Source organism: Pagrus pagrus (genome assembly GCF_965226575.1).
Source record: "Pagrus pagrus genome assembly, chromosome: 10".
Lineage (NCBI taxonomy): Eukaryota > Metazoa > Chordata > Actinopteri > Spariformes > Sparidae > Pagrus > Pagrus pagrus.
In genome coordinates, this window is record NC_140194.1 from 1,377,122 (window position 1) to 1,403,047 (window position 25,926).

At 44.0% G+C, this 25,926-nt stretch overlaps 3 protein-coding genes across 3 annotated transcripts; 1 reads left to right on the forward strand and 2 right to left on the reverse strand.

Annotated features, from left to right (window-relative positions):
* Nucleotides 1–2,463: 2,463 nt before the first annotated feature.
* On the reverse strand, nt 2,464–3,852 carry LOC311263717 (nuclear factor 7, brain-like; the record flags this gene model as incomplete). Its single annotated transcript, XM_084363986.1, has 1 exon — nt 2,464–3,852. The coding sequence occupies one exon, from the start codon at nt 3,850–3,852 to the stop codon at nt 2,464–2,466; it is 1,389 nt and encodes a 462-aa protein (XP_084220112.1).
* Nucleotides 3,853–7,512: 3,660 nt separating this feature from the next.
* LOC311263186 (uncharacterized protein) lies at nt 7,513–15,174 on the forward strand (the record flags this gene model as incomplete). The annotated part of the gene is made up of 14 exons (XM_084363109.1): nt 7,513–7,632; nt 8,278–8,358; nt 8,975–9,094; nt 10,297–10,359; nt 10,461–10,574; nt 10,651–10,764; nt 11,139–11,305; nt 11,388–12,048; nt 12,283–12,425; nt 13,417–13,477; nt 14,130–14,338; nt 14,423–14,609; nt 14,813–14,908; nt 14,988–15,174. The coding sequence occupies 14 exons, from the start codon at nt 7,513–7,515 to the stop codon at nt 15,135–15,137; spliced, it is 2,286 nt and encodes a 761-aa protein (XP_084219235.1). The 3' UTR covers nt 15,138–15,174.
* Nucleotides 15,175–15,299: 125 nt separating this feature from the next.
* Nucleotides 15,300–21,385, reverse strand: znf277 (zinc finger protein 277). The gene is made up of 12 exons (XM_084364480.1): nt 21,306–21,385; nt 20,442–20,655; nt 20,250–20,338; nt 19,838–19,920; nt 19,390–19,481; nt 18,763–18,873; nt 18,443–18,575; nt 17,811–17,878; nt 17,479–17,575; nt 17,331–17,373; nt 16,802–16,976; nt 15,300–16,149 (listed from the first exon to the last, which is right to left on the reverse strand). The coding sequence occupies exons 1-12, from the start codon at nt 21,343–21,345 to the stop codon at nt 15,960–15,962; spliced, it is 1,335 nt and encodes a 444-aa protein (XP_084220606.1). The 5' UTR covers nt 21,346–21,385; the 3' UTR covers nt 15,300–15,959.
* Nucleotides 21,386–25,926: the final 4,541 nt, after the last annotated feature.

Here is a 25,926-nt window from a genome sequence, read left to right on the forward strand (position 1 = left end):
AAAGACACATTTTAGAGACGAGTGAAGCGTGAACAGGAAACTTTGCTCATCATTATCGATCAGACACACACTGTTGTTGCTCTCTGCAGCTCCAGATTTTCATCAAATGCCCTCAAGTTACACAACAATGAGATTAAAGCTGAATTGTTCAAATGTCATTTTAAATTTATCACAAATTCTCTGTAACAAAAGAAACATTTCTGTATGTGTTCTTGGATGCAGGTTGTGATTTCAGGGATGAAACCTGTCTGATCAGTTCATGATGTGTGTGTTCACTCTGCTCTTTGTAAATAAATGTATTTTCTTATACTTCCGGCTCTGATGTGAATCCTTTTGTGCACAATTTAAAAAAAATTTCCAACTTCTCAGCGATGGACCACGTACAGTCACAGCTGTTCTCCGTCCAGCTGGCCGTGTCTCCACAGGATGATTAGATTCTGACAGAATACAGTTTCCCAGATGATCCCAGCAGCCGTCAGGAGTCAGTTAGTAATCTGTGCACTTAAATCACTGTAAAGTTACTTTCAACAGGGAACGAAGTTACAGGCTGTTTGTCAGCTGCAGTAAGTTTTGGAGGAGCGTTACGTCAGGCTGGCTGCTGTGTTTTGGTTTTGTCGTGCCAACGAACACTGAATTTATTCCTTAGTGTTAATATCATTTATTTTTATGCTGAGCAGTTCTAGTCGCATCTACACATTATTTTCATCATCATCTGCTAGCATGCTAATGTTTGGCAGGTCAAATGTTCTTTTAGGGTTTTATTTGCGTGTTAGCATGCTACGGTTAATTAGCAGCTCTAGCGGTAAACACAAGGTGTTTGGTCATAAACTGAAGCTTTGGACAAACTAAAATGATGACTAGACTTCGGCTGGTATAAACTGGTACAACATCTTCTGGCTCTTATTTTGAAAAGAAAATGTACTCAGAGCTTTTGTGAGGCAAAGTGGTAACTTCACGTTAATTGACCTGATGTAGCGATAAACATGCTGCGATTTAACATACAGACATGGACGACTTCGCCAATTCAGGTTGAAAGCAGGAGAAAATGTAGAACCAGGATTAAAGTGAGGCTGCATGTCGTCTTCGCACCCAGCGCAGAACGAACGACGATGATATTGTTTTTTCGTGATATTTGGCTGTGATATAAAATTTTGTATATCGCCCCAGTCGGATGTGGACCTGACACTGGTGTGGCCAGCTGCATGTGCATGAAATTAATAGATTGTGAGATAGAAGTCGTGCAAGAGTGTGAGACCTAACCCCGCCAGGAAGAGAAGAAAAAGTGTATAAATGAAGGAGTGACGGACACACACTCACACACACATACACGTCTATATAGCCAACAGGGCACTAAATGTCTCCACTATCTAAGAGGGGACCTCTGTTTCTGGTCATTGTGAAAAAAACTAAAATACAATAAAAAGCTTCTTTTAAGGTCTTTTACCAGAATATTACTTCAAATGTGTTCTTTTAATTTTTTTTAAGAAATTTTTTTTAAGAAATTGGACTTCCATAAACACACACATCTTTATCAGAAACTAAGCAATCATTTTACTCATGAAAAGGTCGACAATAGAAACACAAAGCAAACTGTCAAACAAAAATACAACAACAGAAAAATCAACATGTGTTTGTGAATAAAGATACAGCAGGAGGAGCAGCTGCAGCTTAACGGGTCGAATTCTGTCATTTTTAATTTAAACAACATGTTGACGACATTTTTATGTTGACAAATCATTTTTAAAATAAAACGTCTACAGAGCTCGGTGTAGGTGCAGAATAAAAGTCTCTTTTCCTTAAAAACATTATTATGATTGTGAATAAATGATTTTAAAATGTTTGTCAGGTCCAAATTAATTGTTCTGTTTATCTCTGTGTCAGAATTCTGACAGTCGGTTCAGCTTCTAACGAGGTTTGTCAGCCAATAGTATCACACAGTTTGTATCACGTGTGTGTGTGTCGTCACTGATCAACAGTCTTGGTAGTTGCCAGTTTGTGGTGAAAAAAGGTAAACATTAGGCAGCTAGTGTTAGTAAAGTTAGCTAGTGCACAAACTGGCAACCACCTGAGGGGGCAGAAGATGGGAACAACAGCGGTGTTGTGACGTGAATGTGAGGGAAGGAGGAGATGGAGCTCCACATTTAGAGCCTGAATGTTCTCAATAACACCTTTAAAGAAACAACATGGTGGATATTAGAGTTTTTCACCGTTCAGCTGCAACACAACATTGTTCGTCACCATCCAGCCGCCTCACTGTCTCCTCTTTCAGAACTTTCTCTGAGCCAAAACCAAGCCCCGTCCAATCCGGTGCAGCGCTGTGAACTCTGGGTGTTGTAGTTCTTCTCCCTTTTGTAGAAGTGAACACCACAGCCCTTTGACTCTGTTTTCTCTGCTCATGTAGCATCAAGTTAAAAACAGAGTCAGTTTTATTTAAGGTCGTCTTTCCAGAGATGAAACACTTCTTTAACTGCTCTGTTCCACTGTCACACACACCTTCAGGGGGGATATCTTCAGTTTATCCACAGTGTTAATGTATGGAAACATCCTCTCAGTGAAAGTGTGTGTGAAGCTGTGTAGGTGTGTGTTTGTATCAGGATCAGAGAACGACAGCTTTCCTCTGTTCCAGTCCAGATTCACTCTGATCCTCTGGAGCTTCTTCTGCACTACGAGATCAGTGGATGGAGCTGGTAGTGAATGCACTGAGTATTTACCTTTGTATAACCCTATTCTCCATAATCCAGACAGTATGTCTCCCTTCCTCTGAGCAGACTCTGCTAACACACCCAGTATCCAGACTGTACTGTCTCCAACCTCGACGTCCCAGCTGTGAGTCCCTGAGTTAAAGCCCTCAGAGCCCAGGACAGAGAAGAAAACATCAAACCTCTCTGGATTATCAGGAAGCTGCTGTCTCTCTCCTGCTGTCACACTGCTCAGATCTTCAGACAGGATGAGTTCTGGATTTGCAGTGTTTGGGTCCAGAACCACAGGAGTGTAGGAGACCATGTCCTTCATCTTGTTCCAGATGTTGAAGCTCAGGTTGCCCAGGTGTTTGGCCTGGTCTATCAGAGCTCCTGAGGGCAGCTGTGGATCCTCCAGCAGGGGGCGCTGCTGGACTCTTTCCACTGCAGCCTTGTAGTTGTGCAGGAATGAGACGTCTTCAGCTCTCAGCTCCTCCTCTGTGGCTCTGACTGTGTGTGAAAGAGCTGCCATCTCTCTGTTCAGAGCCTCCATCTTCTCCTTCATCATCTGACTCTTCTGCTCCTCTTCCTCCCTCAGTGCAGCCATCCTGGCCTCCTCTTCCTCTTCTAGAAACTGGTGAAGCTTCTTAAACTGCTCCTTAATCTGCCTCTCTGTGTGTCGGGCCTGGACCTTCATGTGTTCTGCTGTCTGATCAAACTTCACTTTAACTTCTTCAAAAACCTTTAACTTCTCCTTTAAAGGCTCCAGAGTTTCCTGAAGTTTCTTCTTGTGTTGTCGTGCAGCTTCATCGATGGGTCTGACTGTGTGGTTGGTGTGTTGTTCTGAGTCTCTGCAGACGAGACACACCGGCTGCTGATGGTCCAGACAGAAGAGTTTGAGTTTCTCAGAGTGCCGACTGCAGAGATCCTCTGAAGCTCTCTGATCTCTCTCCTGTAAGAAGGTCTCACACAGGTTCTTTAACACCAGGTTTAAAGGTGGATGGTCCCTTGAAGATCTTCTCTTACAAACTGGACACTCAGGTGTTTGTCTCTCTGTCCACCAGCTCTGCAGACAGTCTTTACAGAAGCTGTGGCTACATGACAGAACGACAGGCTCTCTGAAGACATCATGACACACCGGACACCAGAGATCCTCCTCTAACCTGGAAGCCATTTAGTCTCTGAGTGACGCTGGGAACACAGCAGACAGTACAGTCAGTCACAGCTCCACTTCCTGCTTCACTTCACTGAAGTTTACTTTGAGTTCTGGTTCTGGTCAGACTCACCTTCAGTGTGTGGAGCATCTGCAGTGTTGTAGTTTCTCTTCCTCTCTCCTGTAGATGAACTCACTCAGAGGACGTTGTTAGTTCAGTCTGAAGGTGAATCTGATCGTCTGTTTGTGGGTCTGTACTAAAGACACACACACACACACTCCGACAAACTGTTTCCTGGTTTGTCTCAGGTGAGTCAGGTGAGGGCGGAGCTTTGTCAGACCTCTGCTGAATGCTGTTGGTTCACATGTGACTCAGGGGAGTGTTTCACACTCAAGAATGAACACGAGCAAGTAAATCAGGTTTTAATCCTGAACCTATCCTCACTGTTTGTTGTAATATTTAGTAACTTTGTTTCTGTTTCATTTCTTCTATTGTCTCTTTTCATTGTTTGATTATTTTCTGAAGGGAGGAACAGCAGAGAGAGATTCAGTTCTTCAGTCAGCAACATCACATGAACCCAAACTGAGACGTCCACCTTAAATACAGAACGACTCGTCCTCTCACTGAACAGACGACTGACAGCAGAGTTCAACTGATGGAGACTGAAAACACACAGAATCACAATTGTTGAGGATTTATTACATCAAAAGGAGAAAGAAAAGGTACATTTACAGTATTTAGGATCATTTAATATATCTATTTCATTACAAATATTTCATGTATGTCATAAAACTTTGATTTATTGTTTGTAAACTTTATAATCTGGACTAGAATTTGAAGTAAAGTTTTTGGATCTGAACAACGAAACATGCAGTTATTAATTGATTTGTTTATTTGTGCTCGTCCTCACACACACACACATGTCTATATTGCCAACAGGGCACTAAATGTCTAAGAGGGGACTTCTGTTTCTGGTCTGGACTTTATCCTTCAGTGACATCTACCTATCAAAGAGGGGGCTCGCACACACACACACACACACACACACACACACACACACACACACAAACAGACACACACATAGAGAAACAAGATAAACATAGTCTGTGTTTGAATCTAAGAGCTGAAGCTTCAGATCCTCCATCTGCAGAAGTCTCCACACACTAACACACAGAGATATTGTTGGTGTTCGAGGAGTTGAGGGTGCAAAACCTGGATTCTTCCAACACTTGGACCGACAGACAGGCAGGCAGACAGACAGGCAGACAGACAGGTGGACGGACAGACAGGCAGACAGACAGGTGGACAGACAGACAGGCAGACAGACAGGTGGACAGACAGACAGGCAGACAGACAGGTGGACAGACAGGTGGACGGACAGACAGGCAGACAGGCAGACAGACAGGTGGACAGACAGGCAGACAGACAGACAGACAGACAGACAGACAGGTGGACAGACAGACAGGCAGACAGACAGGTGGACAGACAGGCAGACAGACAGGTGGACAGACAGACAGGCAGACAGACAGACAGGCAGACAGGCAGACAGACAGGTGGACAGACAGGTGGACGGACAGACAGGCAGAGAAGCAGTGAAAGCAGCAGATGTTCTGAGGCCGCTCTGATAAAAAGCAAAACAAAAAGCTGATTGGCTGTGAGTGTGTGACTCTGTCAGTATCCTCCCTGTCTGTGTGAATAGAGAGTAATTTCCCAGATTGTTCTCCGGGGAAACTCGTTTCCTCTCCTCTTTTATTGCGTGTTGTTTCTAATTTGGCCGTCCGTGGAGGCCGAGCCGAGGCAGGATGAGTCCCCGCTGTTATTCACCCAACACTCGACCGCCGCCCGGCTGCCGGCACAGCCAGCAGCTCCTCCAGGACAGAAAGGAGGAGGATACGTCCAACCATTTTAAAAGAGGCAATCAGTGAGGATTTTACTGCTCGGTGGCACAGACAGACCGGGATGCAGATATCTGCCGGGCTTCACCAGCTGCTCCAGACATTCAGATAACAAAGGGGTGAAAGCGTCTCGTCCTGCAGCAGGAGCAGAAATAAAACGTTTAAGATCTTTAACAAGTCTGAAGCTTGAAGCCGGCGTCCCTGCAGACCTTTTCATTACAACACCCAGAACATCAGGAAAAGGCTGAATATCAGGTCTGATGAACAGGCTGACCCACAGTAAACATTTAGATCATTCGACTTTGACTTGAGACAACTTCTTTGCTTCAACTTATTGTTCTGAATCAAATAATAAAATCTTTTTTCTGGACATATGAAGGTTGAACTAGGAGACGGAGGAAGCACATCGTCCTCTGCACAACGTCTCTGAATGTTTCAGTATATTCAGTGATATTCAGGAAACGCTGCGTTCATGCTCCGCTCTGAACCCTGTTAATAGACTGATGCTGCCCTCTAGTGAGGAGTTGAAGCAGTGCAGACAGAATAAACATGATATTTTTACTGATTGTACCTTTAATGAAACAGCCAAAATGTGGAGAGGAACAAAATTTGCAGGAGCTGCCTTCAGGTGCAGTGGGGGAAATGACAATTGTGGCCATTGTGTTAATGAGTCAGGATAAATAAAAATAATATATTCACATACCTGACCTGAGACGGGTCAGATGATCCAGTCTGAGAAATTTGTGCTTTTTTAAACTGTTTTTTTCATCATATTCTGTGTAAATCAGCAGAAAACAAACTGCCATTATTTTACATTTTAACAGCCTGAATTCAATCAACAGCTACAACAATTTATCAGCACACGACCTTTTATTACAGAGAAGATTTTAATCTAATCAAATCCCAGAAGGAGCCCACAGAGGTCTGATAATGAAACAAAAACATGACGTGACATCATTTATTTTAACACCTTTATAACACTGATCACCTGATTTGTATTTTCCAGACATGCACAAATTATACATTATATTTAATTCAGACAGATTTTAAGAGATTAAAGGGATAAAAAGCTTTTTTCTGACCTGATATTCATTAATAAAGTTATACTAGTTGATAATGGACAGAACAAAAATAATATAATGAAGTTTAGTAGCTTCATTATTGTTGCGAAAAAACAAACAAACAAACAAACAAAAGATTTGAATATGTGTGATTAAATATCAGCTCTTCTTCATTAAAGTTATTCTCATGATTCTGATCTTTCTGAAATAATTATAAAGTTTAAACTTTTAAAACATGAAGTCGGATCTAAATGATCAGAAGTAGAAAACATCAGACGGGCGAAAAAACAACGTGGAAAATCAGTTTCACTTTTTGTAAAATCAAAATCACCTTTAAATCTTTTTTCTATTTAAAATCGAAAACTTTATTTTCCCAGATTTCAGCAAACACAACTTCCAGAGCGGTGACATCACAGAGCTCAGTGTCACGTGGCCAGGTGTGTCAGATTGCACCTGTTGTCACCTGTGTGCCACTGACATCACCACCTGGCCTGTCCACCCCTCTCTCTCTGCAGAGGTGTCTCTCTGTCTGTCTGTCTGTCTCTCTGTCTGTCTCTCTGTCTGTCTGTCTGTCTGTCTGTCTGTCTGTCTGTCTCTCTGTCTGTCTGTCTGTCTGTCTGTCTCTCTGTCTGTCTCTCTGTCTGTCTGTCTGTCTCTCTGTCTCTCTGTCTGTCTCTCTGTCTCTCTGTCTGTCTCTCTGTCTCTCTGTCTGTCGGGCGTCAGGATGGGCAGCGGAGCATCGGCAGGTGAAGGATCCCGGCCGGAGAGGCTGGAAGCCGGGCAGGCTGAGCCCGAGCCCGGCCGGTCCTCCACACCTGTGGGGCGGAGCGACACCACTCTGCAGGTAAGCCTTTATTAAAGTCACTGGTGGAATGTAACTAAGTACTTTTACTCAGTATAAAAGGAGGTACTTTAAATACTTCAAGTGTGCTCCTTCATGTACTGCTCTGTATGGATGTGACTACTTCTGTCACAGCTTTAGAGGATTAACACAAAATATAAACCAGCTGATAGATAATAAATAATAGATGAAGCTGCTGATACTCAGTAAAATCTTTATAACGCACGTCTTTTACTTGTAACAGAGTATTTACACTCTGCAGTACTGCCACTTTTACTAAAGTAAAGACGGGTTGAGACTTTATTTTACTCAGCGGAGAAATTCACCTGTTACAGCAGCTGAAGAGAGAAATGAAGAAGAAATAATAAATACAAAGATCAGAAACACTCTCTTATTCTTTATAAAAGGATATGTAAACAGACTCATGTGTATAACCTAATAATTACAATGATAAATGTTATTTATGAAGTGCCTTTAAAAAGCAGAGGTGCTGTACAAAGCAAATATTGAGGGTAAACAGGAAGTAACTATAACACAATAAGAACTGCTGCACAGAAATCAAACACACAAACAATTTTACAACATATTTATTTAATATAATATGTTCATGATGTAATAAAGGTGTAAAATCTCTGTTTGTGTTTCCAGGCAGACGAGGAGGAAGCGACGCCGGAGAGTCACACTGTGGATATTCAGTCTTTAAAGAGTGAAGAGAGGAACGAACAGACGGTGGAGAGAGGAGGAGAAGAAGGAGGAGAAGAAGGAGGAGAAGGAGGAGAAGAAGGAGAAGAAGAGACGAGTCCAGCTCCAGTTACTGTGAGCAGCTTTTTAAAATATTCACTCAAACATCAATAATGTATCTGTTGAGTTATCATTACGTGAGCGATCATATTACGACTGTCATGTCAGAGCGTCATCCAATATTTATATCATCTGTCATCATGTGTCTCAGCTCTGTTATGAAAATCACAAACTGAAATCAGCGACTAGAAACGAAACATGTCGAGAAAATTCAGTTTGATTTTCTAAACGTTCCACCACGACGTTAATAATACATCAACGAACGGTCCGTTTTAAATCAGACATTTAGACTAAATGTTCAAACAGGAAGTTCAAACTTTGTTAAATGATCTTTGAGAAGCAATAAATCAGCCTCAGCTCTCTGATCACCACCACGTCATCTACAGGGGATGAAATCAAACACCAGAATTGAACCATCTCTACATTTTATATGTCATGTTTTCATGTTCGTGGACTTTGAGCCGCTCTCCTGCTCTGTGGTTGAACGTTGGTGGTGGACAGTTAACATGTGTGAATCAGACCTTGTTACTCTGCCTGCTGTCAGGAGACTGTGGCTGAAGGTGAAGAAGTCTCCCTGGACTTTGAGAGTTTCCTCCACAACAACGGGACGCTCTACAGCTGCTTCAACCATCACGGGAACAGAGTTTACGTGGACGAGTCTCAGGTGAGAAATAAAAACACCTTGCTCCGTGCACAGCAGAGTTAACATCCTGAGAACTGTTTATTTCATCTTGACACGGTCACAATACATGAATAACTCCTTCCATCATTCATCTTCTAACACAAACTCCACGTGACCTTAAAGAAAACATACTGAGACGCCTTCAGTGCGCGCTGACAAGAAACAAGAACACAGTGTTTGATTTCTGGCTCCGTCTACATGCACACACTATTCTAGTTTTTGCTCTTATTCCAAAAAAGACAATATCCGTGCTGATGAACGTAATGACGCACGTCCTTTTTAAGCGCTGTGAAGGGTTTGACTTCCTTCTCACGCTGCAGTCACAGCGTCTGTCGTGATGGTTAGAAGTCGATGTGTTTGTCTCATGTGGGCGTTTCTTCCGTGCACACATCTGGACCTCAGCTTTGCAGACTGAGGTCGTTGTAGACGTGTTTTAGGACTCATTACTGACCCGTCTGTACCGGCGTATCCCACATGTCTTCGTTATTAAATGCTGCACTCAGAATGAGGCCTGATTATCCTGTTAACATGACCTGTATCGTAGCCATCGTAGCAGCTGAGTGTCAGAATCCCTCTGCACTGATTGGAGCAGATTCAGATCACCTGTTGTTCAGGTGTGCAGACTGAGTCCTAGTTAATGAGTGAGAACAGCTCACAGCCAATCAGGTTTCTCTGGTTGTTTCTCCTCACTGAACCCTTTTTTACCCAAGAACCTTGATACACATTTAATTATTCCATTTAATTTCATTTGTGAAACATTAGAAGGAGAAGAGAAGATGTATTTTTCAGTTTCATTATCACTGAGGAGGCTTTTGGTTTGGCGCTGGTACTGAGCGCCACAGCAGGCTTTAAATAAAACAACCTTTTGTTTTGTCTTCGACCATCTGCAGAAACTTTGAGGCTTTAGTTCAGTTTTCTTTGGAGGGACAGCACCACCTCCACCTACACCTCCACCTCAGCTTCGAGTCTGATAGTCTTTATCACTTTGGTCCTGTTGGGAATCTTTGGTAAACCTACAGGAGTCTCAACAAAAAAGACATCAAAGGACCAAAAAAGGATCTAAAGTCACGTTTTGGGATATTTGCTATCTGAGTTTGGCTGTTTAATGTTGTCAAAGTTCAGTTTTTTCTGGTTCTGGTTCGGCTGTCACACCTGACTCCTCATTGTTGCCCTGCCTTTTCCAGAACCTGCAGCCATTTCCAAAGGAGTGGTACAGTCAGGGACACTTCATCACCGCCAACAATGAGGTCTGTCTGTCTGTGAGCTTCACTACAGATGAAATTAATCTTTCATTACAAACTACACATTCAGCTGCAGCCGACCACAGTGAGATGTTTTGTCCCTTCAGGGCTCCGGTCAGCCGCAGACTCCGGCCAGCAGCCAGCCGGCGGTCCGGGAGGACGACCGCACCGGCAGCATCTACATCCAGGGAAAAGGAACCGTCATGACCTACATGTTCGAGGTGAGACTTCTTCTGTTGTGTCCGTTCAGTCGTTCTACTTTAAGTTCTGCTGTCTCACCGGTGCTGCTGTCTGTAGGAGCGGGTGAATATCTGCAGGTTCTGGGATCCTCAGGCGGGCGTGTGGCTGCTGCTGCCGCTGCAGTGGGAGGTGAACGTCGAGTTCGTCAAAGCTCGAGTCCAGAGAGTCATGGTGAGGAGGACTGTGGTGCTGTTCGTCTGTGCACGGCCTGTTGACGTGGTCAGTGTGCTCTGAAGGAAGGAAATGAAGCTGCAGCGATTAGTCAGGGAATCGATGAGGTTGATCACAAACGATGAATCGTTTATGAAAGGAAATGAAGTGTCTTTTGGTTTTGGACTGTTGGTTTGACAAAATAAACTATTTTTGAACAATGTGATGAGCATTTTTCACAGTTTTATAGATTTTATAGACTAAGAGATAAAATATTCAGCAGATGAGTCAATAATGACAAACGTATCCTTAGCTGCAGTCCTAGCTTCCACTGTCCGCCTCCCACTGTGAGTGTAACGCAGGTGTTGTGTGTTCTGTGTGGTTCTGTGTTGCAGTCCACCCTGCCGGGTCTGGTGGACCAGAAGGAGATCACTGCAGCACTCAGACAGTGTAACTACGACCCTGAAGAGGTCATCTCCGTCTACCTCACCATGTTTGGAGAAGTCCTCCTGCAGACCTCTCCGAGCGGAGATCACAGCTACACCGACCTCAACTCCTTCAGGTCTGCGACACACTCAAGACTGTCTGAAAGCAGAATCTGTCTCGTTAAACTCATCACCAGACTTCTTTCTTTGACCCCACAGAGCCCTCCTGGAGCGGGACCGGGTCATCGAGGACCTGAGGCTGAAGCTCCGGACTAAAGAGAAGGAGGTGGACAGTCTCTTCCAGAGGAACAGCTACCTGGCGAGGGAAGTACGTTACCTGAGCGACGTCGTCCAGCACCTGAACCAGAGGTTGGCCGAGCTGGAGGCCGACCAGCAGGAGGCGCGAGAGAAGATCCGATCCCTCCTGAACCGCCGGGCTCCCGCCGGCCCACCTGCCAAAACCATCACCGAGCCCACCGTGGAACCGGGCCAACTCCGCCAGGTGAGCCGTCTGACCCGAGAGCTGAATGTCTCCAACAAGCAGCTCCGATCCACAGTTCAGCAGGCGCTGGCGGACATGAAGAACCAGCTGGAGCAGCTGAAGGGCACCGCGGGGAAGATGACCCTGCTGGAGCAGGAGGCGGCCGGGGAGGTGGAGGAGCTGCGGTCCCTGTACAGGAAGGAGGCGGTGGAGAGGAAGAGTCTGTACAACAAGCTGCTGGAGCTGCAGGGAAACATCCGGGTCTTCTGTCGCTGCAGGAAGACCAACGCCTCCAGCTCCTGCGTGGAGAAAACCGACGACCAGGAGGTGGTGGTCGTCCAGAGGGGGAGCAGGAAGAAGTTCCAGTTTGACAAGGTCTACCCTCAGAGCAGCACACAGGTGAGGACTGACCTCCACCTCCACCTCCACCGCTCACCTTCAACCCCTCTGAACAGACTCATGGGCAAGATTATAATACCGGGTTTGGTATCAGAGTCAAAGGTGAACAGTGTTGTTCTGTCAGGAAGGGAAGCAGAAACATGATGTCTCATCATGTTTCATTTAAACAAGAGACTAATACAATAACATCTTCATCTTCTCCTCCTTCCTTCCTTCCTTCCTTCCTTCCTGCAGGAGGACGTGTTTGCAGGAACTCTGCCAGTGATAACTTCCTGCGTGGACGGATATAACGTCTGTATTCTGGCCTACGGACAGACGGGCTCAGGAAAGACTTACACCATGATGGGCAGCAAGGACAACCCTGGAGTCAACATCAGGTCAGAGCTGTCTTCAGACATGAGACGGAGCTGGGCGTCGTGTTTGATGGCGACACCTGGACTTTTGGTTCCTGAATGATACTTTTTTCGATTCAAGTCTTATAAAATCTGTTTTAACAACAGATCACATGACACACACACGTGGTGAGCGCTGGTTTTAGATGTTGGCACAACAAGCGTGCTGCGTGCGTATTGGCTCGCTGCAGGATTTGAAATTTAGTTGTTTTAATGTGTTAAGTTGTTTTGTTAAATGAATATTGTCTGTCACTTAAAAAAAAGCGTGCAGATTGAGTTCGGGCCTGTTGATGGGGGCGGGTCTGATGTTCAGGCTGGTGTTTTTTCTGGTTCTGGGCCGATCAGAACATTCACTGAACAGCCAAACGCTGAGCTCCAGTGTTACGTGTTGGTTTCCCTCAGAATCAAAGATCGTCCGTTGAGAGCCGCCGTTTTGCACTGAACAGGAAGCAAACGGGCAGAAATCCATCAGAGAAGAAGTCAGAGCAGTGCACATACATACACACCAGCTGAACGGGCCTTATGTCAGGATCCAAATCAAATTATTGGAAATATGGGAAAGAAATTTCTATGCAGACCTTTTTTCACACGTTAAACATGTTTAGAGATAAACAGGATAAGTTAACAGACACGACTGAGTCTGTTTCTAAACGTCTGCAGAGGACGAAGCTCTTATCGACGGACACGTTTTAAACCCGTCTGCAGTGTTTCCTCTGCCTGGAACAATGAAGCTCTGTCAGAGGCCAAATGAGACTAATTGCTCCTCGTTATGTGACGTGTCGCCCGACAACGCTTCATCAATATGTGACGAGGCGAGGCGACAGCTCAGCGCTGACAGAGTCGGTTTACACGGAGAGGTCGAGTTTCCTGTCAGAGACGAGACGAACAACAGCAACACACACCTCACACAGGTGTTACAGTCTGACACTGATGAGTGTGTGTGTGTGTGTGTGTGTGTGTGTGTGTGTGTCATCAGGTCTATACGGGCGCTTCTGCGTACCTGTGCAGAGAAAGAGAAGGTCTCCTACAGTCTGAAGGTAAAACTGTTGAGTCAGCTGCTTTTCATACAAACAACCAACCAACCAACATAAAGTATAAAAATTATAATTATTCTTTCTGGTTGGAGGCAGTGATGGAATGTAACTAAGTACATTTACTCAACTACTTGCAAGTACAGTGTCTCCTCGCTGCTTCTTCATACTTCAGCTCCACTTTATTTTTTACTCCACTACACTGATTTGATTACTTTAGTTACTTGTTACTTTAAAAAAAAGACAATACTTTACACACAATATTTAAATATATGTAATTAACTTTTACTTGTACTTTTTTGAGTACATTTATTATAAGATACTTTGATACTTTACTCGCGTACTGTTTGTACGGGTGACTCACTGTTACTGAGGTAATATTTTAATATTGTATCTCTACTTTTATTCAAAAATGACTTTTGGATACTTTTTATAACTCTGGTCATTTTTATTTTTATCAGTAAAATGAACTGCAAGTTTTCTTTTCACAAACATTAAATATTCAGTCTAATGTCTGAATTTACTGCTACTTTATACTTTGCACTTCACTGCAGTACTCGAGTAAATGTATTTTAACTCAGTATTTTTACTCCTACTCGAGTATGACTGACATCACCGGTCAGGAGCTGAACTTCACCAAACTTCTGCTCATTTTCAGATTTCCATGTTGGAGATCTATAACGAGACTCTGAACGACCTTCTGACCAAAAGCTCCGACGCTGCTCTGGACATCAGAGTCCAGGGGAAGTCGGTGTCGGTCCCAGGACTGACCCAGATCCAGGTCCAGACCGAGGCCGACATCCTCACCGTCATGGAGACGGGTGAAAAGAACCGAAAGATCGCCTCGACCAAGATGAACACGCAGAGGTGCTGCTCTGATGCAACGCAGGAGGAAGTGTGGCTGATGAAGCTCAGATTTCATTATATCTTCTTCTTCCTCCTCCTCCTCAGTTCTCGGTCTCACCTGGTGGTGGCGCTGGAGGTGGAGGGCTCAGATGAAGTGTCGGGACTGACGTCACGCGGTACGCTGACCCTGTGTGATCTCGCCGGATCTGAACGAATCTCCAAGACGGAGGCTGAGGGTCAGAGGCTGGTGGAGGCGGCCGCCATTAATAAATCCCTGACAGCTCTGGGACAGGTACAGAACCTCCGAGGACTCACCTGTTCGGTTCTACGACTCTTCTGAAACCACCAATTTAACACTTTTAGTGAATCAGACTCTCCTCCCAGACTGAATGATGTCTGTACAGGTCGTCTGTAGAGTATAAAGTATTAATACACAGAGAGACGCAGGAAACGCTGACTGGTGAGTGAGTGTCCGGTCTCTGTTGTCTCCTTCAGGTGTTCAGTGCTCTGAAGTGTAACGCCCTCCACGTCCCCTTCAGGAACTCGAAGCTCACGCTCCTCCTGCAGCCCTGCCTCAGCGGCGACGCAAAGGTAACCGCCGTCTCTTCCTGATCGATCAGAAACGTGTGCCGGGTGTCACTAACACTCGTGTCCTCCGGTTCCTCTGCAGTGCTGCGTGTTCGTCAACGTGAGTCCGGACACGAAGGACGAGGCAGAGACGCTGAGCACGCTGCAGTTCGGTTCCTCCATACGGCAGGTTTCACTTGGAAAAGCGACGCAGAACATCGTACCGGCTAAAAACAACAAGACTGTGAAGTAGACGGAGCGGACACAACTTTTATTTATTTGTCCCTGAATCCTGTGTGTCCGGTGTGAAGCTGTGAGTGTTTAATCTGCAGTTCAGTTGTCATGAATTCATACTTGTCATTCATCAGTACAGAACATAGTTTCTACTTTAAGTAATAAATGTAATATTCAAGGAAACATGGCCGTATTTATCTTTATTGCTTGAATGGAAATTAGCAGCAAGTTAAAGACAGAACTGCTCAGCAACACCTGAGCTGAGCTGCTCCTCTGTAAAGACTCCTGATGGCTTTAAAGTGCATCTTCAGGGTGCATCGCTTGTTTAACGAAGAGCAAGTGCCAAAAAGTTCACACTGTGTCCTCACTGCATGCGACGCACACGAGCGTCAGAGACGACATCAGCCTGATTTCATCGCTTCCTGTCGGACCGTCTCCTTCTACAGCAACATAAATAAGGTGTCAGCTGTTTGGAGGGAGCTGAAAGTTTCTGTTCAGTAAAACCAGGAGAGAAACATCAAACATTACAGAATACAACATGTTTTCTGTCTAAAACATACAAACACAACTCATCCATCTGTCACGTCCAGTCAGATCTCCAGCGCACATGCTGACAGCTACCTGGTTTGCTTACATGGTGTAACAGAGTGCACATTTAACAGACTCAGTGTGGACAGTGAGCGTCCAACACTGCGTCTCATGACGTGGTCACATGCAGCGAGGACACGGTGTTGAGGGAAAACGATATTCTGTGTTCCAGCTGATAGATGCAGCAGGTGTTCAGAGGACGACTAGTCTGAGGAAGAATTGTCCCAACAAAGTCCAGCCGTCGTCCCCGGTCCTAGCTGCAGGAGCCTCTGTTCTTCAGCAGCTGGTTGAGGACACTGGTCTTCTTCAGCGCTCTGAGGTTGGAGATGTCCTCTGCGATAACAGGGATGTCCTCGCCGTGATTCACCTCGTCACCTTCGTCTTCGTCGCTGTCGGACAGTGTGCACAGGAGGGCGTCGTTCTCATATGTGGGGAAGAAATACCTGAGGAGAGATCGAGGTCTTAGCACGGCGCACCATCACTGAACGATTTATAAAGTCCACAGGATTTTAAAACATCACAAATATCTGTGTATGAATGAAAACTGAACTTTGATAATGTCAAGTCACCTTATTCCTCGTCCCCATGATACCTTTGAGCAGTTCATGCGTCAGTTGTTATGATACTTTGTTAGTTTCACTGAGCACCAGAAGTGTCACCCATAATCATTTCACCAGTAACCTCCCAGGGAACTCGTGGATGATTTTCAGGGAGCCCGAGACGTTATGAAGAAAAGTTTGAGCTCGCAGATCGATAATTAATTCATAATGTAACTTCTCACCCTCAGACTAGTCGAGTCTTGTGTGCACCCTTCACTCTTTAAACCATTTTATTTAGTCAATTTTGGAAAACGTGCATCCTGAGATGTCGTGCAGGACAACGGATCTGAGGAAAACTTCCAAACATGATGATTACAAGGCAAGAAAATACGTTTTTTCTAAGATTTTTTAGCAGAGTCATGTTGTGTTGGTACACCTGCACGATAATGTGAGTGCAACAGTGTGTGTATCATGTTAGTGTGTTCAGGTTTGATCGAGTCCAGCAGCAGGTTCTGGAATCGGACATGAAAAAATGAGATCCAGCTGCTGAACTTACTGCGGCTGGTTCCAGGTCGACGCCTCTGGCAGCTTCATCACGTGACCTTCAGCCACGATGTGACGGACGACGTCTTCTCTGGAGTCGAACTTCTCCTGGCAGCCGTAGCAGCGGCTCTGGTGGATCTGCCGCCGGATGAAGTTCACCAGTTTCACCTGCTGGTAGAACCTGAGACCTGAGCGGGGACGCGACAGAGCGGGACGTGAACGTGAGTACGTAAACTAAATGATAAAAAACATTTAAGAGTCTGCAGTTTAACGTCAAGATTCATATAAAATCAAACAGCTGCGTTATCACTTCATTAATCAACTGGAGGTTGTGACGTTTAACACAGTGAACAACTAAACTTGTTAAATGTGTTAATCTGACTGATGCTTCTGGTTTTTCTACCACATGGACTGAAGTCGAGCTTGTGTGTTGTGATGTGTTGAACACATTAGTCGTCAGTAAACGGCTTCATGATGATGGCAGTTTTAAAGATGATGCAGTTCAACACGTTAGTATTCGTTTTCTTAGCGGTTTTACTTACTGAGTTCTGTCCTCAGCTTGTGGAGATCGAAGCCATGAGCCTCCTAAAAAATATAAGAACAGATTTAAAATCTACAGAATCTGAGTTTGTGATGATCCTCTTGGAGTTTTCACTGAGCTACACACACAGAGAGTGTTTGTTGCTGTACCTTCATGTGTGTGTAGATCTGGTCCATCGTCTCTGACTGATGATCACAGAACAGACACACAGCGGACACTGGATGAGCCTGCCAGTCCGACCAATCACTGTGGACCATACAGAGATGTCAGACAGCCCAGACACGAGAGGTGAATCCAACGTTTCACACATGAGATACGACAAAAATCAGCTCAGAGACGTGTCAGAAACAGTCAGCCGGCTCGCTGTGAAGCCTCCTCACAGGAGATAAATCACACGTTACACTGAGAGTCAGTGAAATCTGAGGTTTTGGCCTCAGGCTGATGTTTCCTGACCGTTCTGCTTCCTGCTGGAGATACTCACTCATCCTCATCGTCGACCAGCTCGCGGTCGTCCTCGCTCTGCACTTCCTCCCACGTCTTCCCGAGCTCCTGACGGCAGAGACAGACAGTGAAGAGAAAAACCTCCCGATGCTTCACACAACATACATCTACTGCTCAAACGATTTCTCTACGAGATCAACATCACAGGAAACAACACATCTGATGAATTATTAACTGTTCTATCGACATTTAACAAGTTCAGCTGCTGAAATGTGAGCGTCTGTAGTTTTACTCTGGAAACACTTCAGGCAAAACAAAGACGTTTGGAAATGTCACACCGAGCTGAACAAAGAGTTCATTAGAGGATTATAGAATTAAAAACAGTCCATGTGGACCTGACATGTGGCTGTAAAGTCACGTTTTTGTTCTGGTCTCCTTCCTGCAGAACAGCAGCTTCAGAAATCATTCAGTGATTCACTGATGGTGAAAGTCTGAGCTGATGCTGATGTTTGAGTTTACTGATCGCCACCATCTGTGTTTTCTGTTGTTGTTACTCATCCCTCCAACAAAGAAAATCAAGGGCCCGTGTCCGCTAACTGAGAACACTGGGTAAAAGCACAATATTCATTATAGTATCTGTGTGGACAAACTGAACACATGTTGAAGTCTCACCAGGTAGTTGATGACGTAGAAGCGGTCGTATTCGTGGTTGCTGGCGTTGATGCGGCGGTGAGCTTTCTTCCTCATGTGATCCTTCAGTGTGGTTTTATCTCTGAAGGTCTTCTCACAGTACAAACACTGCAGACTGGGCAGAGGACAGAAATCACAGTTAACTTGGACTGAAGGCTGTCGGGTCGGTTCGGTCCGTTTATGATAGAAACTGCTGAAAGTTGGATTCTTTTTTTCTCCAAAGTTAGAATATATTTAAATCTTAAATTAAACTCAGTGTGAGTTGTGAGGTTGTCTTCATGATCATCAGTCTGCTGTCTCACTTGTCCAGTTTGCTCTGCAGAGTGTCCAGAAACTGTTTGCAGTAGACGATGTTGTCCGGCAGTCCGATGCTGAAGGAATGTTCTCGGGCCATGTGGTTCAGCAGAGACGACCTGAAGACAGGAAGGTGGAAGTTTTTTTAATTCAACTATATATTTGTGAGCTGAGCAATACATGGATATCATACTGTTAACACGCTGCGAGACTGGACTTCGGATCTCGTTATGTGGTGATATGACATCAGTGGTTGGTGTCAGTGTTTTTATGGAAAATCAATAACTAAAATATAAAAAAAAACAAATTTTTATGCTTTGCAACGCTGCTAACATTTCCAACCTTTGACAGCTCCTCATGAGGACCATAAAATAAGTTTTATATGAAGTATTTTTTTCAGTAAATAATGATGTGGTGACATTTTCCTTTTAAATAAACGACCTCAGTGACGACATTAATATAAAATCTGCTAATTCTAACTTGTTGAAGTTTATTGAAGTGTAAAGTCACTTCTAAAACACTGTTGGACATTTTTTTTATTCTACACATTCTTCTTCCTTTTGAAAACCCAGTGCCTACATTACCCACAATGCAACTCTTAAAAAAAACAAAAAAAAAAGATTTTTGTGCTGTACCTGTTTCCTGTGAACTCCTCGCTGCAGAACATGCAGACGTGATGGAAGCTGCTGTCGTCTCTCTCCGCCTGCTGTTGCTCCAACACCTCCTCCTGTGGAAGACCAGCGCTGTCAGACAAACACCACAGAGGAAGAGCAATGCCGCCACCTCTTACTGTGGCCGGGTACAAACAGACAGTGGACAGACAGACAGACAGACCCACAGTCTCTCATTTGACTAGAGATTGTATCTTTAAAAGAAATCTGGTGAACGTTTGATACTTTGTCAAAACTCTGAAACCTGATTTTGAGCTCAAGATCTTCAAACAGCTCCGCTTCGGCTTGGATTGGGTCGTCTAAAAAATGTGTTTTAGCTTTTAAATTCACGTCAGAAGGTCAGAAAACGACAGTGGAGTTCTACAGTGGCACTGAGATCAGGCTGATGTTGGATTTGGTGTCAGACTCTCACCAGTCGTTTCTGCTGGAGCCTCTCTCGTAGGATTCGGTCCTCTGGAAGGATGTCACACAGCAGGAAGTAGTCCTCCTGCTTCTCTGTCGGAGCAAATAAGAGGACGAGCTTTAAATCAGACGTATGTTATGATATTTGCATCGTTTAGCAGCTTTTTTTTTCCAGGAAGATGAAGTCTGTGTCTTTGAGCAGAGAAAAAATGTAAAAAATACTGTTATATACCACAAAACTTTTTGTGCTAGTCCATCAGATTTAATACCCGACAAACTAAGAGACTAATGCAGTCAAAGAGAGAGCTGCAGGAAGTTTAATGTTTTGGTAAAAGCACAGCTGACTTATTCCCATCATCTCACAGCTTGCTGGTTACTGAATGTCTGCGTAGTGGATGGAAGTTCTGTGACTGTGAACTCACCGACAGGTCCGGTGGAGTTTGTCTTGATCACGCTGCAGAAGTCTGTGACCGGCTGCTCCAGGAATCTGCCCTTCCAGTACAACATGTACCTGATGGACGACAGGAAACCATCAGAAGAGCATCAGCGTGACTCACCTCCAACACGACAGAGGATGATGTTGTGTTCTGTAGTCCAAACCACACGCTTCGTACTTTGGGAGGTCTGCGATGAGTTTGACGTCTGCGATGACAAGCTTGTGCTCCAGCAGCAGGTGTTTGAGGAGGACGTCTTTCTGCTGCAGAGGGACGGACTCGGGGCAGAACAGACACACCAGCGGCTCTGAGCTGGGCCCCTGCAGACTGGGAGCGCTGGTGCCATCAGCTGGCTGCTCTGGAAAACACAGCGGCTCCAGTATACTGTCCTGACCTGAGAGAGGGATAGACTCAGCGTTAACCAACCAACACACACACACACACACACACACACACACACCACATCACTCCAGCAGATCTATTTACTCATGTAAATATACTCGTGCTTTTGATATTTAAGTGCAGTTAATATCAGATACTTTGAGTTTTAAGTAATATTTTAACACAATGTTTAAGGTTTGACCTTTGGGACTTTATACAACACTGGATTTTAATGTTTTATTTGATACTATTTTTTGTTGCACTGCTGCTTGATTCCTCATATAAGCCTGAATATAAAGTGTTTGACTGTCAGTGGACCTGATGACGATGGCTAAGTTGGAAAGTGACGGACAGGTGTTACAACCTGTTAATGTAACACATTAACAGGTTGTAACAGGAGTGTAAGTTAAATTAACTCCGTCATTAAAACAGCAGTTGAGTCTCTTTGGCTCCAGCAGGAGAGGACATGCATGCAGCGGGTTAGCCTGTTAGCATAGCCGGCTAGCTGCTAACTGTTTAGCTTCATTACAAGCTAAATAGCTCGGGTCTGTTTCAGCTAAATTACCGTCTGACAGACTCTGAGTTTATCTACAGATGAACAATCCGCTCCGAGTGAGAAACAGCCTCGTTAAAGCCACTGACACGTCTAAAAACTCCACATACCGTCTTTGCTCCCGTCGCAGGCGGCCATCTTGAATGTCATGTGGTGAAAACAGCGGCGAACGGACCAATCAGAGGTTGGAAAATGGCATGCTGCCTTCAGGGACTTCAGGTAAACGCAAACGCGCCACGGTGCGTTTAAATGTTTTGAACCATTATCACATCTGATGTTTATATATCCATAATTATATGTTCAGAACGTAGACTATCATTAAAACAGTATTTTCTTGAGTTACACTGTGACTGACAGGATACATCCGGGTCAAAGCTTTTATCTTTGTGAGAAGTTTTCACTCAATCAGTGTTGATTATGTAAGAAGATCAATAGATGAGTTATAGGGGAGCTTCAGCACGACAGCTGAAATGTGGTTTAACTAAAAAGGGTTTGTGAATTCTTATTTTTTTCACTTCTACACTCAGAATACTCCCTTAATGACTGACCTCCTCTCTGCCCTCAGGATCTCTGAACATGAAGGCATCATGTAAAATGTCAAAAAATGCTCACAGTTTACCAGATTTATCTTTATGAAAATGTCCCTGTTAATTCTCCTGTATCACCTACTCGTCCTCAGTAGCAATAGAAAAGGAAACAATGTCATGGCTGGATTAAAACGTTAAAAAGGATTTTTGGCCTCCTGTGGGTCCCGGGCCCCCAATATTTACACGTTTTGCACAGTTGGTAATCCAGCACTGATTAAAGGTTCTGATTCTGTTCACACTGTAAGTTTCTCTGAGTAAAGCGTTTATGTGTTACTGAAGATTGAGCACTAGGTGGCACAAACAGCCCAGTCTTCACCGTCCTGCAGCCGCTCGGACTCGTTTCTGACTCGTTTCTTGATTTCAAGCGTTTCATTAAAATGTCACATTGTGTGTTTCTCCAGCACAAATATTATCAAGTTACTCATTTATTTTGTCTTTCTGTACGCTGTTTGATAGAATTATACAGTACATCAATAATATCAGCAGCATTGTTGATGTTATAATTAATAATAATTATATATATAATATAATAAAAAGAGGATGAGGACATCTGTTCACACAGAAAACCCTCTTTTAAGTTAATTACCAAATTAACTTCTGTCTACTCCACTACAGATCAGAGACAAATATTTTTACTTTGCATATTTATATTTTATGTATAAAACACAATATTTTACAATATGACACTTTTTCAGATGTTGCTATTATCATTGTGACTATTTTTACAACGAATATAACAAATCCTAAAAAAAAGAGCCAATCTTTACTACTGATACCAAAACTAAGTAAGATACAGTCTACGTTTACTGAGCCGGGAGTATAATGGAGTATCTTTAAAGCTGCAATATGAAGGAATTTTAGTTGGAAACATTTGCCATCATTGTACAAAAACATGAATTTGCCAAAACCGACAGAAAGTCAAACTACAAACAGCACAAATACTCATTAAACTAATATCAGTCAGTGTTGTAATGAGCACAAACGTCACACTTAAATAAAAGTCACTGATACGAATAGTACTTCAGTAAAAGTCTTTAAGTTTCCTAAGTTAGATGTACTGAAGTATCAAAGTACAAGTAAAAGTAAAATGATACATATATACAGCATATTTATACACATGTGTATATACTGTGTACTATACAGTAGGTTGACTGATAATTGTCAGCCTGGTTGATTATTTTTATCAGTCATAGATAAAATACATTAATCTAATGAAGCACTACATCAGCTCAGCTGAGGCCTGTAATCTGTAACTAGTAACTAAAGTTATCAAATAAATGTAGAGGGGTAAAAAAAAGAAACATTTGCTCCAGAATGAAGTGATGTGGAAGTATCAAGGAGCCGAAAATACTCGAGAGAAGTACAAGTAATCCAAAATGTACTTGAGTAAATGTAGGAAACTTAGTCATATTACATCACTGCAGTTAATACAAGTAAGTGACCAATAATTTAATATTCATGGATGATAAAAAAAAGATAGTAGATTTTAAAAGGGACAGTTCAACTAAATGTGAATATTATTTAATGAAGGAACAGCAGATGAGTAAAAGTGCGACTGTTCTGAAGATGCAGTTTTACATGTTTATCCAATCCTCTCATAAATGACAGGAAATCTCGTGGTTTGTTCATTAATGTGCTGATTAAAATGAGATGAAACCTTTAAATCCTGTTCACCTCTCTCTCTCTCTCTGTCCTCTCTCTGAGGGCGGTGTCTCTCGGCCTCTCTGCGGCTGTTGGTTCTGCTCCAGCTGCCCGCTCAGGTGTGTTCAGGTGCTACATTATTCACACGGAGCTCAGCGGCTCTAATTAAACCCTGGAGAGAGGCGGGGAGGCAGACACACGCAGCCCGAGATATGATGTGGATTTCTGATTTAGACCGTGGCTCCCAGATGAGTCACATCCATTTTCAGCTCCGAGCGAGGCGGGAGATGTTTGTTTCTTTGTTGTTGTTGTTTTTCTTAAAAAGCAGAGTCGCTCCAGCAGCATCCCACGAAAACACAGAGACGCCGCGCTGTGCAGCTGAAGCAGGAGCATGTTTGAGTCATGACGTCCAGATTGTTAAAATACCAGCAAAGGACTATGTTTGTCTCTGAAAGTCATGTTTTCATGATAACAGGAAACCAGATGAGCGAGGCTTTGTCTGAATATGATTACTGAGACATCACAATGTAATCTTGGTGTCATCTACTGCAGCTAATATACCACCCAGGAATAAGTACCTGAACATCTCTTTAACATTTCTTCATATTGAAACATTTCTTTAGGTGTGATCAGGCTGTGCTGATGGTCTGGTGAGGTTTAGGCACAAAACCTGCTTCTGTTCCTGCAAAATAATCTGGAGATGTTCAGAGGTCTTGTTAAAAAACATCCTCTGTCTCACATGTTAAAACGCTTCTTTGAACTGCAGTCGTTGGCGGTCAACTCCACCACCACACCCTCCACCAGATGTCAAACATCATAATCATGTACAAATGTGAACGTATCTGTAGTTTGCAGAAACGTTTGGTCCTGTTGACTGGGCAGTTACCCCCATATTCAGATAATACAAGGCTCCTCTGTGGTACTGATGTAGGTTTATTGTCTTGGAAACAAAGCTGTACGTGACCAGCGGATGTGTCCCTTCACCACGGCTCAGGATGGAAACAGGAGATATTTTCTACTAAATAAAACTGTTCCCACATCTGAGGCGACACGTTAGCTTCATTTTCGTGCCAAACAAGAACTGTGGCTTCATCCTCCGTCTCTACAAAGAGATCACACATCACACATTTGATTTGTTTACATGACCCAGTTTGGTCTGTTTCTCTGTATTTACATCCTGTTCCTCTGTGATGCATCTCTACTGTACCTCACTGAGCTGCTGCTGCTGCTGCTGCTGCCGTGGCCCAGTGCCACTTATTAAGCTTTCAAATAATGTGATGTTGTGACAGCTCGCCTACCAGGAAGCTGCAGAAACGCTGCTGAACAGATTCAAACCACCGCCTCCTCCGCCCGGCTGCTGCTCTCCACTCAGGTCCAACCTGGATGCTGCCGGCGACGAATTGTTGCATAGCAACTGCCTGCTCAGCACCTATAGTGCTGGTCCTGCTCGGAGCCGGGGAGCCTCAAAAGATGTCATTATGTGGGCAGAGTCGCCCACATGGGTCAATGTCAGCCAACAGCCAAGAGGGCTCTTATTCTCCTGCTCGCTCTGTCAGTCCGGCAGTGACACACACACACACACACACACACACACACACACACACACACTGCAGCTGTACAACACTTCAGTACAATAACAACAGAGTTAAAGGGGCAGTATGTAAAAATTGTAGTTCAAAACACTAAAAATTGAACTAAAAGAAATAAGTTTGTTGTTTTGTCACAAACGTCGGATGTATTGTGTTGCAGAGGTCTCTGCAGAAGTTAGCATGCTAACCCGCTAGCTCCGGGCCTGAAAAGCTTTTTTCTCCCAGCGGTCCAAAGCTTCGGTGCTAGTGGTGTCAACACACTGACAATCCCCCAGTGGTCCAACTAGCTGCACGGCTAACTGAGCTAACAAGCTAACAGTAGCTATACAGTTAGCAGCAGTTAGCAGTTACCATGGTGATCTGCTGCCCCAATTTGTTGGAGTATGAATTCAAACAGGTGGATAATCTTACACACTGCACCTTTAACGTCTACAGACTGAAATAAATAAAATACACTTCATACAAACCTACAGTATCACTCAATACCAGCAGCTGAATGTAACTAAGTACATCTACTCAAGTACTTCAGTACACGTTTGAGAGGGTTTGTATTTTATGACAAAAACCTCATAGTTTTAAACTCTTTGTCTCTGAGTTTGTAAAATCACTGAAGCGATCAGATGACTTCAGCTTCTCCTGAATCAAATGTTGAATACAGGACAGTCAGGGGCCCATAAGTGTTTGAGGTACTTTTACTTGTTATGTGTATTATGTGAAGTACAGTGCAGGGACAGCGCGGCGGCTCAGTGGTGACATCACGGGACAGTTTTTGATCAGCTGTTTAAAGGACGTCCTGGTTCAAGCTGCTGAGGCTGAAACGTGTTGAACGGTCAGAGTTTCACCGTCACTTCGTCCTCCGAGGGGACAAAGAGGAGCTCTGTGGGACTCATGTCATCACAGACCGACACAAAACA